Raw genomic sequence first — 14,628 nt, 5'->3', positions numbered from 1 at the left:
CACAGCTGATTAAAATGATGAAATGATAGGCAGACTCATGCAACAATTAAATATAAATCAACAATTTAAGTTAGGTGTGGTGAAGCAGGGATACTTCATCATGCAAAACACTGTATTGAACTTAGTGCTATGTAAAATATACTATTGGCTTATTAAATCAATCAGTCTCAAATAGTTGAAACTGGGTAGTTGCACAATGTATAAACATTTTTTCCCCCTCATTGCATAAGATTAAACAAGATGAACTAAACTGATGAAATCCATCCTGAAGAGAATCTGTGAGAATGCTTTTCTACTGCAGGGCTGTGGAAGCATCAGTGTTAATGAGATGGATGGAGCTAAATGAAGAGCAATCCTGGAAGAAAACCTGTTTTAAACAACAAAACAGCAAAGAGTGGCAGAGGTCCATCATCCTCTAAAGGATTCTAATAAACATACAGCCAGGCTTGGGTGAAAAATGTAGACACGCCAAATCCATTTAGCATATAATTACATTCAGTTAGAATGGACAGAAATGGCTTAGTTCTATTTAATTGCACTGACACTAATTTCAGTTCAAGTTATATGGACAGGTTCAATTTCGGGATAATACAAATTCAGTTTATGAAACCAGCTGACAGTTATCTTTCTAGCAACGATTTTGTAATCTGGTTTAACAGTGACCTCTAAAATACAAATAAACAGCATTAGAAATTAGACACTATGAATTATAGTCTCTAGCCTTTTATTGTTATGTGCAGAAATGATACATTTCCCAGAAAAGCCCACAATATATTATCTGTTAGCAATTGCTATATTGTGATGTAATGGTAATTTGCTTAGCCAATCATCCAAAATTAACAAGCTTACACTACGGACTCAAAAATGAATCCTGACTTTTCTTTTGCACATTTATATTCCATAATTTCTCTCATTAGTTGCAATAATCCGGCCAAAGCTTTTCTGAATTTGCCTTTTTGAAAATGCATTTCATTATTTCTGATTTGTAGCTTTGATTATTTCTGATTCGAGTCATTTTATTTAGCTGTAAATAAAAGGACTCCCTCCATATTCCTCGTGTTTTATTTTTGTCAGACTGCTCGTTGCCATTGGCCTGAGAGAGGATGCAGGCAAAGGGGCGGGACCGAGCGCACAGTTGGTGGTAGGTGCGGTAGTGCGGCGTCTGATGTGTGCATAAAGACAACACTCAGCAGCAGGACGAACACGCTCGGAAGACACCGACATGCACACAAAATGCTGCGTCCACGAGCTGTGACCAGCCGCTGGATGTGAAGAAAATAACCAAACACCGGGGGGAAATAACCTTTGAAGCGCGGGCGCGCGCTGGCAGCGTTCTTGCCGCAGATTCCAGTAGTCATAGATCCTGCTGATGCGCTTTCGCTGTGCATGAATCCCTCTGTTTGGTTTGCACGTTCAGTACAAGACCGAGCGGCATTGACGACTCTGTGGAGCCTGTGAGTGCACCTTATCCGCCTCTCTGTACACCTACACCCCACCCCCCGCTACGCTCCGTGGCACCTGCTTCAGGATGGCCTTAACGATCTGCACGCGATTCACCGACGAATATCAGCTGTTCGAGGAGCTGGGGAAGTAAGCACGCATGTTCCTTTGTTTTTATCATCTGTCATTCTCCCCCTCAGTGAGATGTCAGCTTGTTACGCAATAGGCCGCTCTGCTTTAGGGACGCGCGGATTTCGATGCTGGAGAGTCTGTGTGCTGTGCGTGTGCGCGCCGCTGACAGTTCATCCAATAGCCTAACCTATGATGCAGAGGCTATATGCGCTCTCGTGTGTGTGCGCGCGTGCATCACGCAGGCCAGTGTAATTGCTTTCTATTTGCTTTAATCCCAGCATCCGAAGCCCTGCTTGCGCTCTGTGCTCATGTCGTTCGGCAGGGTGGCGTCATTTTCCTCCCTCTTGGACAGCCGCTGATGCTGCAGTTGGATATTTGCGGGACTCCTTTGCTAAAAAGCTTAACCAGGATGACAAGTGCATCAGGCGTGTGTGCGCGCGTGTGTGTGCAAGGAGATATGGTAACTCACTCCTCCTTCCCTACCTCCATCACCCCTCCTGCGTGACAGAAATACACACACTGAATGCGACAGCTCTCGTGTAGTTGGGGATGACACACTCCCTAGCCAAGCATAGATCCGTGGTCAATTATCAGAGCCCGGCAAGGGAACTCTCACCTTTCCTCTGACAGAGCCACAGGCCACCATCCACACATACCAGCATACACTGATCAGGCAAAACATTATGACCTTTAAAAGGTGAGGTGCATAGCAGTGATTACCTGCCAATTACACCGGATAGTTAGCATAATATACTAAGAAGCAAGCAAACACTTTGTACTCAAGGCTGTTAGAAGAAGGAAGAAAGGCCTACTTGAAGATTTGAATGAGTTTGGCAAGCACCAGATTGTGAAAGCTAGATGACTTGGTTCAGATGTCTTCAAAACTGCATCTCTTGTAAGGTGTTCATAGGACTCCACAGGTCAGTATCTATCAAATGTTATCAGGGGGCATGGAGAAGAGAACAGGCCAGTGGAGGGGAAGTCGATGGTTTGGCTGGAAATCCTTGGATCCTGCCCTTGGATTCAACTTTGGCTCGACCTACCAAGGGAGTATTGGAAAAGCAAGTCATCCTTTCAGGGAACCAGGACCATCATGAGTATCACCTTTATCACCAGCATAATGCTCTAGCCAGGAAGCAAAAATGGTTCAGGATTGGTTTAAGGAGCGCAACAACTTTTAGGTTTTCATGTGGCCTTCAAGTTCTCCAGCTCTCAATCAAATCTATAGCATCTATGGGATGTGTGGGACAAACAAGTCTGGATTCTGGAAGGCCACACTTCACATCTCCCCCGACTTAAAGAACATCTTGGTGCCATTTACCAGAACACTACTTCAGGATTCTACTGGGCTGTTTTAGGAGCAAAATGGGACCCAGCACATTATTAGGCTAGTAGTCACAAAATTTTGCCTGCTTCTTTTGTGCACAGCAGGTATGTGTTGTACACGCTTTTAAAAGTCTTGCTTACTTGTAAGTCTTTATTCCTTGAAAGGTGTGGGCCTCTATGTATTGCTGTCATGTGCTTCCTGATCTGCAGCCGTTTGCAGCTAGTTGACTCCCAGCTAAAATAGAGGGACACAAAATAATGCAGTCTCTGTTTCACTGTTTGAGGAACTGACCTCTCAAAACTGTCTGCAGCTCGTCATCCTAATTTCTTCAATGTTGCAGCAATTTTTTCCCTTGTAAAAAGGTTCAGCAACATTTACAATCCAAAGAGCCAATGTTGTCTAAATAAAATTGATGTACTGCTGAAAACATACTAAAACCTCGGAGGAAATCGATAATTTCAAGTCTTACAATAATATGATAGTTATGTACTCAGGATGTCCAGATCAAGAATTGTAAGTTAATACTAGTAAGTTAATATTAGGTATTTGCCAACACTGAGTCCAATTCAATAAAAGTCAATAAAGAAAATTCTATACTTTTTTATCCCACAAAATGTTAGATTTCACCAGTATTGCTTGGTGTCCATTAATAGATTTTCAAGTTGCTGCAGTTGCCAATATATTTGTAGAGTTTCTCCTTCATATGGTGGCGACAGTGGTAGGTGTTCAGCTCCACAATCAGTGGGTTGCTGGTTCAAGTCCCTCTCTGTCTGCCTCTTGAGTTAGACTCATCACCTGTCTTGCCTGCTGATGCTGATCAGAGGATCCGTCAGACTTGCGACCGTGAATGAATGTAGGGTGAAGCACTTTGGGCTCCTTTGAACTTGATAAAGTGCTGTACAAGCACAGACCATTTATCGATCCACCTATAACAATCTGTTCACTTGAAATCTCATGCAACTGGTTATGCTATGATTTTTTTCTTTAATAAGTACTAAATTAGAGGTTGTTTTGTGGCAAAATTTTCATTTATGTTAGATAAAACAATGGTTAAAATCACCATTTATCAACAAGTCATTGCAACAATTATTGATTTAGTTTGTTACACATCCTTCACCAAATAAAATAATGGCTGTAATAAACTCAGTTATCAGATCCCAGAAAATGAATAAATCATAGGTCAGGATTGATTTCAGGTCATGAGGAATATTGGATGCTAAAGGTGTCTCCATGACTGCAGAGACTAGCAGTCATAAGATGGGTGAATCTTTCCAAGGCTGCATCAGATGCAGCTCCGTGCTCCTTCTATTCCTCAAATATAGCTGACCTAGTTTTTTGATCTTCGTTAATGACCTTGACACCAAAACAAAAAAGGACTGAAACAATACGGAGACTTATTTTAAAAAAGTGTACAGAAGGTTTGTAGGGCAAGTAAATTTGTGAGATGAAATGCAGCACTCACCTCTGCACTTGATAGACAAACATATCACTTTTCACCTGTTACTGTGCTGACTGATGTCAAAGGCAATCCCCGAAATGCCTACTGTCAGCTGAAGATCCAACTTTATGTAGATTAATATCTGTTAGTAATTATTGCAGTTGCTTTATTATGATTGCAGACAAGTTAAGCAACAGTATGACAACACTTCTGTTTACTGATTTCAACAGTGTAATGTAACCTTGGGTAACAAACCTCAGACAGGCTATAAGGTTTATTACCTCAGCCTGTCTGTAGCTGTTGCCCCTTAACTTTTTAAAGGTTGTTTCCTTCTAACTTTGAAAATCGATAACTAGCTGCCTCATCATATTATTGTTTCTCTTGTCTGGTGAGATATTTAAGTCAGTAAAACATACTGATGAGCGTTTCCAACCTCCAGTTGTGCAAGACTTTGCCATGCTGATAACACTTTTAGCCAATTCTATTACACTGTGTTCCAAATTATTATGCAAGTGATATTTTCTCAGATTTCCTTAAATGGTCAATGCAAATGATGGTCAGTATAATTTTCAAGTCATGAACTATTACAGTATAAATCAAATTTTACTGAACAAAGCTCCCAATGAGAACAGTATTTTTTGTCAAAAATAAAAATCTCAAAATGCACTGTTCCAAATTATTATGCACAGCAGATTTTCTAAACATTTTATGGATTATAAAGAATTGCAAACGGTCATTCTTTGAATGTGCAGCATTAAGTGGTCACATGTACTAAAATCAAAAGCTACTTCAATGAAAAACATCTTAACAGACCGAGTTACATGCTAACATAGGACCCCTTCTTTGGTGTCACCTGCACAATTATTGATCCATTGAACTTGTGAGTTTGTGGAAAGTTTCTGCTTGAATTTCTTTGCAGGATTTCAGAAAACCTTCCCAGAGCTGCTGTTTTGATATGAACTGGATTCCACCCTCAGATCTTCTGCTTGAGGAAACTCCAAAGCTTTTCAATAGGGCTGAAGTCAGAGGAGGATGGTGACCACATCAAGAGTTTCTCCCCTTTTATGCCCATAGCAGCCAATGATACAGTGGTATTCCTTGCAGCATGAGATGGTGCATTGTCATGCATGAGGGTGATTTTGCTACTGAAGGTACGGCTCTTCTTTTTGAACCATGAAAGAAAGTCCATATACTTTGCTGAGGTCATTCTTACACCTTATGGACTCTGAAGGGGCCGACCAATGATTCTCTCCCCATGATTTTGGCCCAAAGCATGACTCCACCACCTCCTTGCTGACATCACAGCTGTGTTAGGAAGTGGTGGCCATCCAGCACCAATCCACTACTGCGTCCATCTGGACCATCCAGGGTTGCACAGCAGTCATCAGTGAACAAATCTGTTTGAAAATTAATCTTCATGTACGGCTCGGCCCACTGCGACCGTTTCTACTTGTGAGCACTGGTTATATTGTTACTGGCTTTTCTGTCATAAGCAGTCATAAATGATTTATTTAGGCAGTGTAAAAAAGGTTTTTACTACTTTTTTAAACTAAGAGAAAATGACAAAGTATCTGTCATTATAAGCTTTCTTTTGTACACTTTTAAATGAGTAATTATTGCTGTTAGCATTAGTCCCTTTTATGTTCCCTTAAAAAAAATAAAGAACCATAGCTTAACTCTGCCAACATTTCCAAATCCAGAATGTTTTATGACAAACTTTGAAGGCTCAAAAGGATAAAACAAACCAACTTTTTTAAAAATGCGTTCAGCTCTTTTATTATCTAGAAAGTCTAACTCCAAAATAGTTTAAAAGTAAAAGCCTGAATGATCAGCAGACATGGCAGGCATGTCTCCACAGAAAACAAGTAGCTTTTTAGGCCTTCTGTACTTTTTCTGATATAAGCATGAAACACCTCGCTATGCTATAAAATAATGATTTTTAATTTTCCAACCTCAGTGAAAACTTCCACACTGAAAGGTGTTGCTATTTGTTCAGTGTTTCTACTCGGGTGTGATGTGTTCACTGACTGGAAAAAATCTGTTCTTTTTAGTTTGATAACTACTGGTGAGCTGTAAGGCCTTTCAGGCTGAGATGCATCCATACCACACCAGTTTCACTCACCATCTGTTTTCTCTAGTTGTATATTTTTATATTGTTGAAGTTTTTTTTGTGTGTGAACGTTTTCATTGTTTCTGATGGTGAAAATGTGACTTTTAGACCCCAATTGTAACATTTTCCCTTTGTTCAAAGGATCAAAGCAAAGCTAACTGGCATAGTTTCCCTTTGGTCGCCTAACGCACTACTAGCTCTCTGCTTGAGTTGGTTGCAACAAATTCTTCTTTGAACTCCTTTGACATTCTTTTTGACCTGTAACTGTTTGATTCTGCCATCAAACGCCTATGGAAAAATCAGTAACAGAAACTTCATTCAGCCTAGAGCGTCAGATTGGCATGAACGCTTTTCAAGTGGGCAGTTTTTTTTTTCCATCAAAGACACATCGCTGACGTACTTTATTTTGTTTGTGTTTAATTAAAGGGGAGCATTCTCTGTGGTCAGGAGGTGCGTGAAGATTTCATCTGGACAGGAGTATGCTGCTAAGATCATCAACACCAAGAAGCTTTCTGCCAGAGGTAAGAAAAACAAACATTTATGTAAGAAAAATAAATAAGGACACACTTTGCATGAATACCAGAAACACTCTCTTCTTGTCACTCAGTGAAGTGTTAATAGACTCTGAATGATGCTCCCTCTCAGAGTGGGCTTGAGGTTAGAGTGGGATCACATGAGGGGGTGCAGGTATTGTTAATGTCACTGAGAGACAGACAGACAGACAGACAATCAGACATGTAGGCAGTGAGGAAAACATCTACCTTGAGTTTGAATGTTGGTAGTTTTTTTTTCCTGGGTTGCAGAAGGAAACAATGAACAGCAATGAACAGTAATATGACATCATTTCTTTGCTCCTTTGCACTTTTGGTGCATTGGTTTCCTTCCTATTTGTGTAATTCTTATTTGTCCTTTAGTTCCTATGCAAAATTTAGTCACACACAACCTTGGATGTGTGTATGTGTTCTGTATTGATTCAGGGCTCTAGCTGGTCTTGTCGTCCCAGGGGCAGATCTCTTGCGAAGCCGACCCAGTTCTTTCACATCCGTCATTGTAATTGTAGCCGCTGGCCTGGTTGCCTCAAGCTTGGGACACACACACACACGCACGCACCCCCACACGCACCCATATTCATACTCAAGCTCATAAAGACACACTCTCAAACATGTGCACGCACAAGCACAGCCATGACCCAACCTATTTGTGAATACTAACCAGTGGAGTGTTGTGCCTCTAAGGTTTCTTTTCTTCTGTCAGAGTCCACTTATGCCAACACTTGGTTTTTTGTGCAAAACATGGACTGGTACCAGAGCACTCAGACAACTAAGACTCTTTTCTTCCTAGCTTTTTCCTCAGGCTGAATGAGGATGAAGCTGACCACTTTGTAGTCAAAGTGTGGTCAAAGTGTTTGACCACACTTTGGGCCTGATCTTGAACGATTCCGAGGGAAGAACACTAAATTGCATGAGCAAAGAACAAATTGCACGCGCAGTATGTGAGTGTGTTGCACACAGTCAACAAAAATGGCACATGCAAAAGTGGTGCAGATGCCCCCATTTAAATGAGGATCTTGTGTGACCTACCGGGTGTTGTCATTGAGATTGACAGAGAGCAGAGAGGCCAGAAAAGAAAAATGAAGCTTAAGCCATCGACTTGGAATGACGATGATAATATGGGTTAATAACCAGAGATTTCTATTTTACTCTTAACCCCAGGATTTCTACACATTTTTGAAGAATGCAAAATTGAGGATGGTGAATCATTTGTGGCTTATATCTTTATCCATGCTCTATTTTCACCCACAGTCTAGAAAAATCCAATTTTCTTTTCGATTAGATAGCAATTTCAGTCCAAAGATGAGTGTTACACCCAGTTTCATTGTTCATTACAACACAGAATAATCTGAAGCAGGAATACAAATATGTCACCCATTAGCTCATGAATTTGTGCTTAGATAATGTATGAGATTATAAACAAAGTTTGAGTTATTGTTTTCTAACGTAATGAGATTGAAGTCTCAATTAGAACAATCAATTATTGAGAATCTTATTGACCTGATGAGACAATGAAACGTGTGACAAGAAAAACAAGCTTAAGATTTAATTTTCTCAATATTGAGACAATGACATCCTAAGAACAGGTGGAAATAAAATGTAATAAAAATTATACAAATGTTCTTTTGACCATTGTAGTGTCATCCTCAATGATAATTTGCATTAATTACATTGGCTGCCAAACAAATTACTCCCTAGGGATAACAGTTTTTCTCAACATCAAAGCTCAAGGCAATTGTGCCTCATGGTTATATTACATAGTATTATGACAGTCAGCCTGAGCTTTTATGTCAAGATAATGGGAAATATTAAATTGTTATTAAAACTCATGCTAGAGTTATCATTAAGATGAGGTGTTGAAACTTTATTCTTAACAAAAAACTTAAGCTTTCGTTATCTCCAGATTATAAATGAAAGCACTATCACAACAAAACAAGGTCAAGATCCTGTTACCTTGAAATCATGGTACAAAAAACTCTAAAATATAGAGATTTATATTCATAATATGTGGTTTGTCTTAGGTAGTAAAATGTATTTTGTGAACAGTTTTAGCTTTACATAAAATGTTTGTACTTTATATTTGGAAAACATCTGAAAATGATTGCAAATTTAAAGGTTGAATCTGGAAAACTGCAGGATTTTGAATCATGAAAACAGATATATACACTATAACACATGAGATCTTATAGAAGATGAGACTGCCTTTTATCCAGGAACAAATGCTGAGCACCAAATCAAAGCCCATTACATTATGTACCACTTTCTTTCAAGTGACATGTCGACAGAAATTAAATAACTTCTATTTTTGCTTCTTTGTTTTTGCCAATTCTCATAATCCTTATTTTTGCCATTGCCCTAGAACAATATTTACCAGACTTCTGGGGTGATGTTAATTTTGGCATTTCATACAAAATATTAGTTACTTTGCCATTAATGTTGCTTTTAAAGGTGTTTTAATGTAATTTCCAAGCAAATAGTTACTTCATTGTAATGTAACAGTAACAATAACTGTTACCTTCAGTTATTAAAATGCTGTATATATCAAAAGCAATTTTAAAGAAATTTTACTTGACATCATATCTCTTTCTGATGTCTTGAAATTGGCCTGTCTCAGTTGCACACTCGAACAACAGTGACGTCGAGACATGCAGTGGTTGTAAATTTTCTTTACTTTCCTTTTTCTGAAATTACAAAGCAACATTCATAAATCTGATGTGCGTCACACGATGTGCGATGTTCTACTGAGCTTACGTTCTTCAACACAGAACCTTAGGACCCAAAGCTGCCCTAAGCGCCTGTTAAAAACTGGTCCCTTTCTAGACTCATTTCACTCTCAGCCAGAATAGTTACCAGCATATGTATGAATATTCAACTAAACATGGACAATGAAACACAGTGCTTTTTAATAACTAAACAAAACAAAATATTCATAGGAAAGAGAATAGAATCATATTTTAATGGAAGAGGTGGGGGTTCCTTGATCTAAAGACCCCAGCAACTGGTCCCTCACATCTTTTTTTTACCTCCTTTTCTGACACTCCCACTTCAGCACGTCATCCCAGCAATGCTTCTCCATTCCAACCACTGATGCATTTTACAACTGTTCTTAGGAGCATTGTAGTTTGAATGATAAGCTTAACAGATGCACAGTTCCTCCAGGTGTTTGCTAATTGCTTCTGCCACTAGTCTGGTGGAGCTGTATGGGGGAGAAGCAAGGGAGGGATGCTCTGCAGGCGGGGGCTCAGTTGGAGACTGAAGCTCCAAGGAGGAGGGTTGGGTAAATACGCATCGAATAGCTGCCATGGGAGATTCAAGGCTTTCTCAAACATGTATTAATGAGTCAAAGCAGCTCTCCAGGTATGTGTTTGAGGAGGAAATAACAGTATTACTTGGCATAAAGTGCAAAAAAAAAAAATCAATGTTGCTTAATGTAAAGCTACCGTCAGTTCTATCCACATAAATAGATTTTATTTTCTTAGGAAAATACAGTGCAACGTTCGGCTGCGCGATGGGCCATTACAAATAAATTTGGACCAGGATTTTTGACTGTCTTTCAAAATTTGTTTTATTGTTAGCAGGAGGAGCTTGTATAGCTAAAAGTTTTACATTAAAATAAAAAATACATTGGCATTCTGATGAATGAATGACTAATTTGTCTCTTGATGGCTCACTGGCATCTATTTCGTGCATTACCCAAGCTGCCTTGACATGCCAGCGGCACTGCATGCTCTGGAAGTTTTGTTTACAACCTATATCTTTTCTGCATTCTGTTGATGTATTAGATAGTTATGTGTAGAACTGTTAACACATCTTTACAATATTTCCACTGGACAGCTTCAGGGCAGTGTTCCTTAATTCCAATCCTCAGGGACTAGGGCCCTGCATATTTTAGATGTGTCTCTGTTTTAGAACACTTGATTCAAATGATTGCATGACATCCTCTGCATGCCATCAAGTTCTGCAGAAGCTTGTAAATCATCCATCTATTCCAGCCAGGTGTGTGGCAGAAGAAAATCACGTAAAACATGCAAGGAAGTGGTCTCTGAAGACCGGAATTGAGAAAACTTGCTCTAGGGGATACCAAAAAAGGAAAAACAAACAGTGCAAGAAAATACAAAAACTCTAAGGAGTTGTTTCATTCATGCTCTTTGCCATTAATGTTCTCACATGGAGCGCACTCTTTAGGTAAACCGCAACAACTTGAGGCTTCAACAGGATTTTGGTTTGTTTTGCAGCAGCGTTCCTTCTCATTTTTTTAATCTATAAATTATTGCATGTTGCTACCAATAGAGAGCAGTCTAAGGAATACGTGAATTGAACATAACGAGACAATAAATTTCATTGTAAACTTGGTTGATTTACAATGTAAAAGTGTCAAAAGCATTGCTGTACATTCAGAAGTAGAGTTCTGCTGAAAAAAATGACGGAAGGTAAATATTGGTTTTGTGGTGAAATTTTGCTGATTCTCTAATTTGGGTATTAGTGTTTTTCACTCTTTCTTCTAAGATTCATATTTTTGTCATTCTCTTTTTATTTTTTGTGAAGAATGTTAGACTTGTGGTTTTGTCAGTGCAGCAGCATGATTTTAAAATTGTTAACTTTTTAAATGGCTGTACATAATCCATATGTAAGGTGAATTTTTACAACTCTTGCTTTGCATTTTATTGCTAACTATGGAAACGTGCTTATACTTGTTCAGTCAAAAACATAGGGACTTTAAAGATCATTTTAAAATAAATAACTGGAATAATTCAAATATTTATGTTAACTGAATTCTCACTTTGATTCGCATCAAAGTGAGAATTCACTTTGATGCCAATCCCAATACTAGGTTGGGCTGTTTTTTTGCCTTAGTTCTTCATTGCATAGATGTGTCCGAAACCCTTCTCGGGTGCTATAATTCATTTTAAATTATAGCATCACCCAGTTACAGTATGTTGTCAGCTGCACATTCTTCTTGAAAATCTCCTGTTCCAGTACATCCCAAAGTAGATTCAGAGCTGGTGACTGTAGAGGCCACTGGGGTACAGAGAACTCACTGTTGTCATTTGAGCTGTGTTGCATTGTGCATTATCCTGCTGGAAGGATATAAAGATGGGTACACTGTGATCCCAAAGGGATGGAGATGGCCTCATACTGTTAGACCACCAGCAGTAGTCTGAATTTATGCTTCCATGTTGTTTATACCAAAAGATGTAGACCACTTATCCTTTTGCTGATTTAACAAATGAAACCCAGTATAGTGCTGAGTAATAAAACATCTTCAATTACTTACCAGAAAACAGAAAATATCAATAATAATAATAAAGGTAGGCTTTAAAGTTTGGTAGGACAGACGGTGCATGTGGCTTAATGAGTGGTATGTGGGGCCACTGTTATTTCAGGATTTTTGCAAGATGGAAAAGAGATTGAAACCAATAGTTTGAACTCTTTTGCATTATGTTCTGGTTGTGCTCTGTTAATATTCTACAAACACATTATCTTCTTAATTTTTTATTTTTAAGGTTGTTTCCTTTTCTAGTGGCCTTTATTAGATAGTGGTGAGACAGGAAAGGTGTTTTTGCGAGAGGGGGCAGACATGTGGCAAAGGTCAACAGGTCGGGACTGGAACCTGTGATGGCTGCATCGAGGCCTAAGGCCGCCATATATGGGGCACCATCGCCATGCCCCAGTAAACACACGCTATCTTAAAGACTATACTTTTTTTTAGTTTGATGCAGTTTATGGTGATTGTTAAAACTCTTCAATACTTAAAACAGTGCTATGATATATTTTTTATCTATAGCAACAGAAAACGTCTTTGTACCTTTTTGTATTCTTTGCATTGCATTTTTCCTCTCTTCCATTATGTCTTCTCTCTTATTGCTCTGCTGTCCTGTTTTTTGTGTGAAGACTACTCTCGCTATTTCTCTGTTCTACCCGTGTTGACCCTCGCTTGCTCAGTCGGTAACGGACACCTCGGCAGAAGGATCAGTGTCTCACCACTTGCATAGACAGATTTTCCAAAAATACTGTGAAGAATAATCTCACTCCTTGTGCATGTGGGTCTGCCTCTAAAAACACACAGTCTGCTTGTGTGTGTATCAAGGGCGTAGGTTTGGTCTAAGTTTTGGTGGGACCTTACAACTTACTGACCAACCCCCCCGCCCCGCACCGACCATTTTTGACCAGTGGGGGGGGGGGCACCACATTGGCTTAATAACCCCCTCCCCTCTTGCCCCCTCCCTATGTGAAAAAATATTACATAATTAACAGACCTATTCTACCTCACATTCAGTGCTGACCTTACTAAACACCGGACTTTACAACAAATGCGTTGCGTGATAAATATCTAACTTATGGTTTCACTCACTGTACTTACAGCCGAGGTAGCGAAATATCTTCTAATGTCTGTCGTCCTTTTCTTTTTTGGTGGCGACATGGTCTCGGAGACTCATAATAAATGTCAAACTCAGAAGGAGACACGTTCACTGTCAGCACCATGGACCAAGCTTCCGTTCCGCATGTGGCCAGCTGGCCGCCGCCTGTTGCAGCTAATCAAAGAACGCAGATCCACGTTCTTTGAGCCAATAGCGGCATGGGTCGTCGTAGTTCATAACAGTGAATTTTAAAATGAATGCTACCACTGCGTAGTATATTGAAATATTAAACTAATCAGTGTAGATTTTCGTTTATTTATTTTGTTTTTCTTAAAAAATACATTTTTTTTTTTTAAATTAATATGGCAAAAATTGGTCGGGACTATTTTATATCCCTTGAATATTGGTCGTGACATGTCACGACCATCCACACCCAAACCTACGCCCATGGTGTGTATATTTCAAGGTTTACATGCAGGACATGCTGGCGCGTCAGATACAGTCTTAGCCGCTTTACATGATAAGCTTCAGAATTGCAACTCTGATTCCAGTCTCTTTGGCAGGATCATAAGCCATTGCACCAACCCCCCCATCACCAACTCATATGCAGTTGCAGGCGTGTGTGCCAGTATCTGGAATTGACAGAGGTTTAAGATAGGACTGATGGCTGGAATGTGGGCAGATCAAAGCTCTGTGTGCATTTCCTGTCGTGTGGGCACGTATGTGCGGTGGTCCTGCTGGGGCTGGTCACTCTCTTGCAATCTACAATCCCGATTGCGCAGCATTTCATTAGGAGCAGTAGATGAGTCAGAGAACAAGAGGGGGTAAGAGAATATGGCAAGAGGGGAAGAAAATGATAGGAAGCAGCGAAAAAGGGAGATAATAAGAGAAAGGATGGGAAGTCAGTACTTGAGTTTTTGTGTTCATGCATTGAGACGCTCTCCCACAGCAGTTGATTTGTACTCTCCCTTCATGCTTGTGTCGGTGTCCTGTCACTGCTTCTCTGCTTGCCATCTCTTGTCACTTTATATTTGCTGGTGGTGTGCTGTGCATGTGTGGGTGTGTGCTGCCGTGCTGTCGCTTGTGCATGCCTGTAAACCCTCATCTGCTTTTAAGTGTCTTGAATATATAAAAGACAACGCTTGTTCATTTCATTTTTATAGTTATTGCATTGCACGATAACAGAAATGGGTCATAGCCTTGTTTGTTTGGACACAGCATTTGAAATATCCCTGGATTTTATTAAAACTAAATTATTTTTGAATTTGTCT

The 14,628-nt window shown here is 39.6% G+C and overlaps 1 protein-coding gene across 11 annotated transcripts in view; it reads left to right on the top strand.

Moving 5' to 3' along the window:
- The first annotated feature begins 1,123 nt into the window (after window positions 1–1,123).
- The window catches only part of camk2d2 (calcium/calmodulin-dependent protein kinase (CaM kinase) II delta 2), a 55,010-nt gene continuing 41,505 nt past the window's right edge, over window positions 1,124–14,628 (top strand). For 6 of the 11 annotated variants that reach the window (XM_028017369.1, XM_028017367.1, XM_028017361.1 and 3 more), the window contains exons 1-2: window positions 1,126–1,590; window positions 6,874–6,968. In XM_028017369.1, the coding sequence (XP_027873170.1) occupies window positions 1,529–1,590; window positions 6,874–6,968 (157 nt within the window). In that variant the 5' untranslated portion in view covers window positions 1,126–1,528. Of the gene's footprint in view, window positions 1,591–6,873; window positions 6,969–14,628 lie in introns of all 11 variants that reach the window. The other 5 variants (XM_028017364.1, XM_028017363.1, XM_028017360.1 and 2 more) reach the window with 3 other exon arrangements.

This window comes from Xiphophorus couchianus, chromosome 5 (genome assembly GCF_001444195.1).
Source record: "Xiphophorus couchianus chromosome 5, X_couchianus-1.0, whole genome shotgun sequence".
In the NCBI taxonomy this organism is placed as follows: Eukaryota; Metazoa; Chordata; class Actinopteri; order Cyprinodontiformes; family Poeciliidae; genus Xiphophorus; species Xiphophorus couchianus.
The sequence above is the reverse complement of the archived record's forward strand: the minus strand, read 5'-3'. Positions and strand labels throughout refer to the sequence as shown.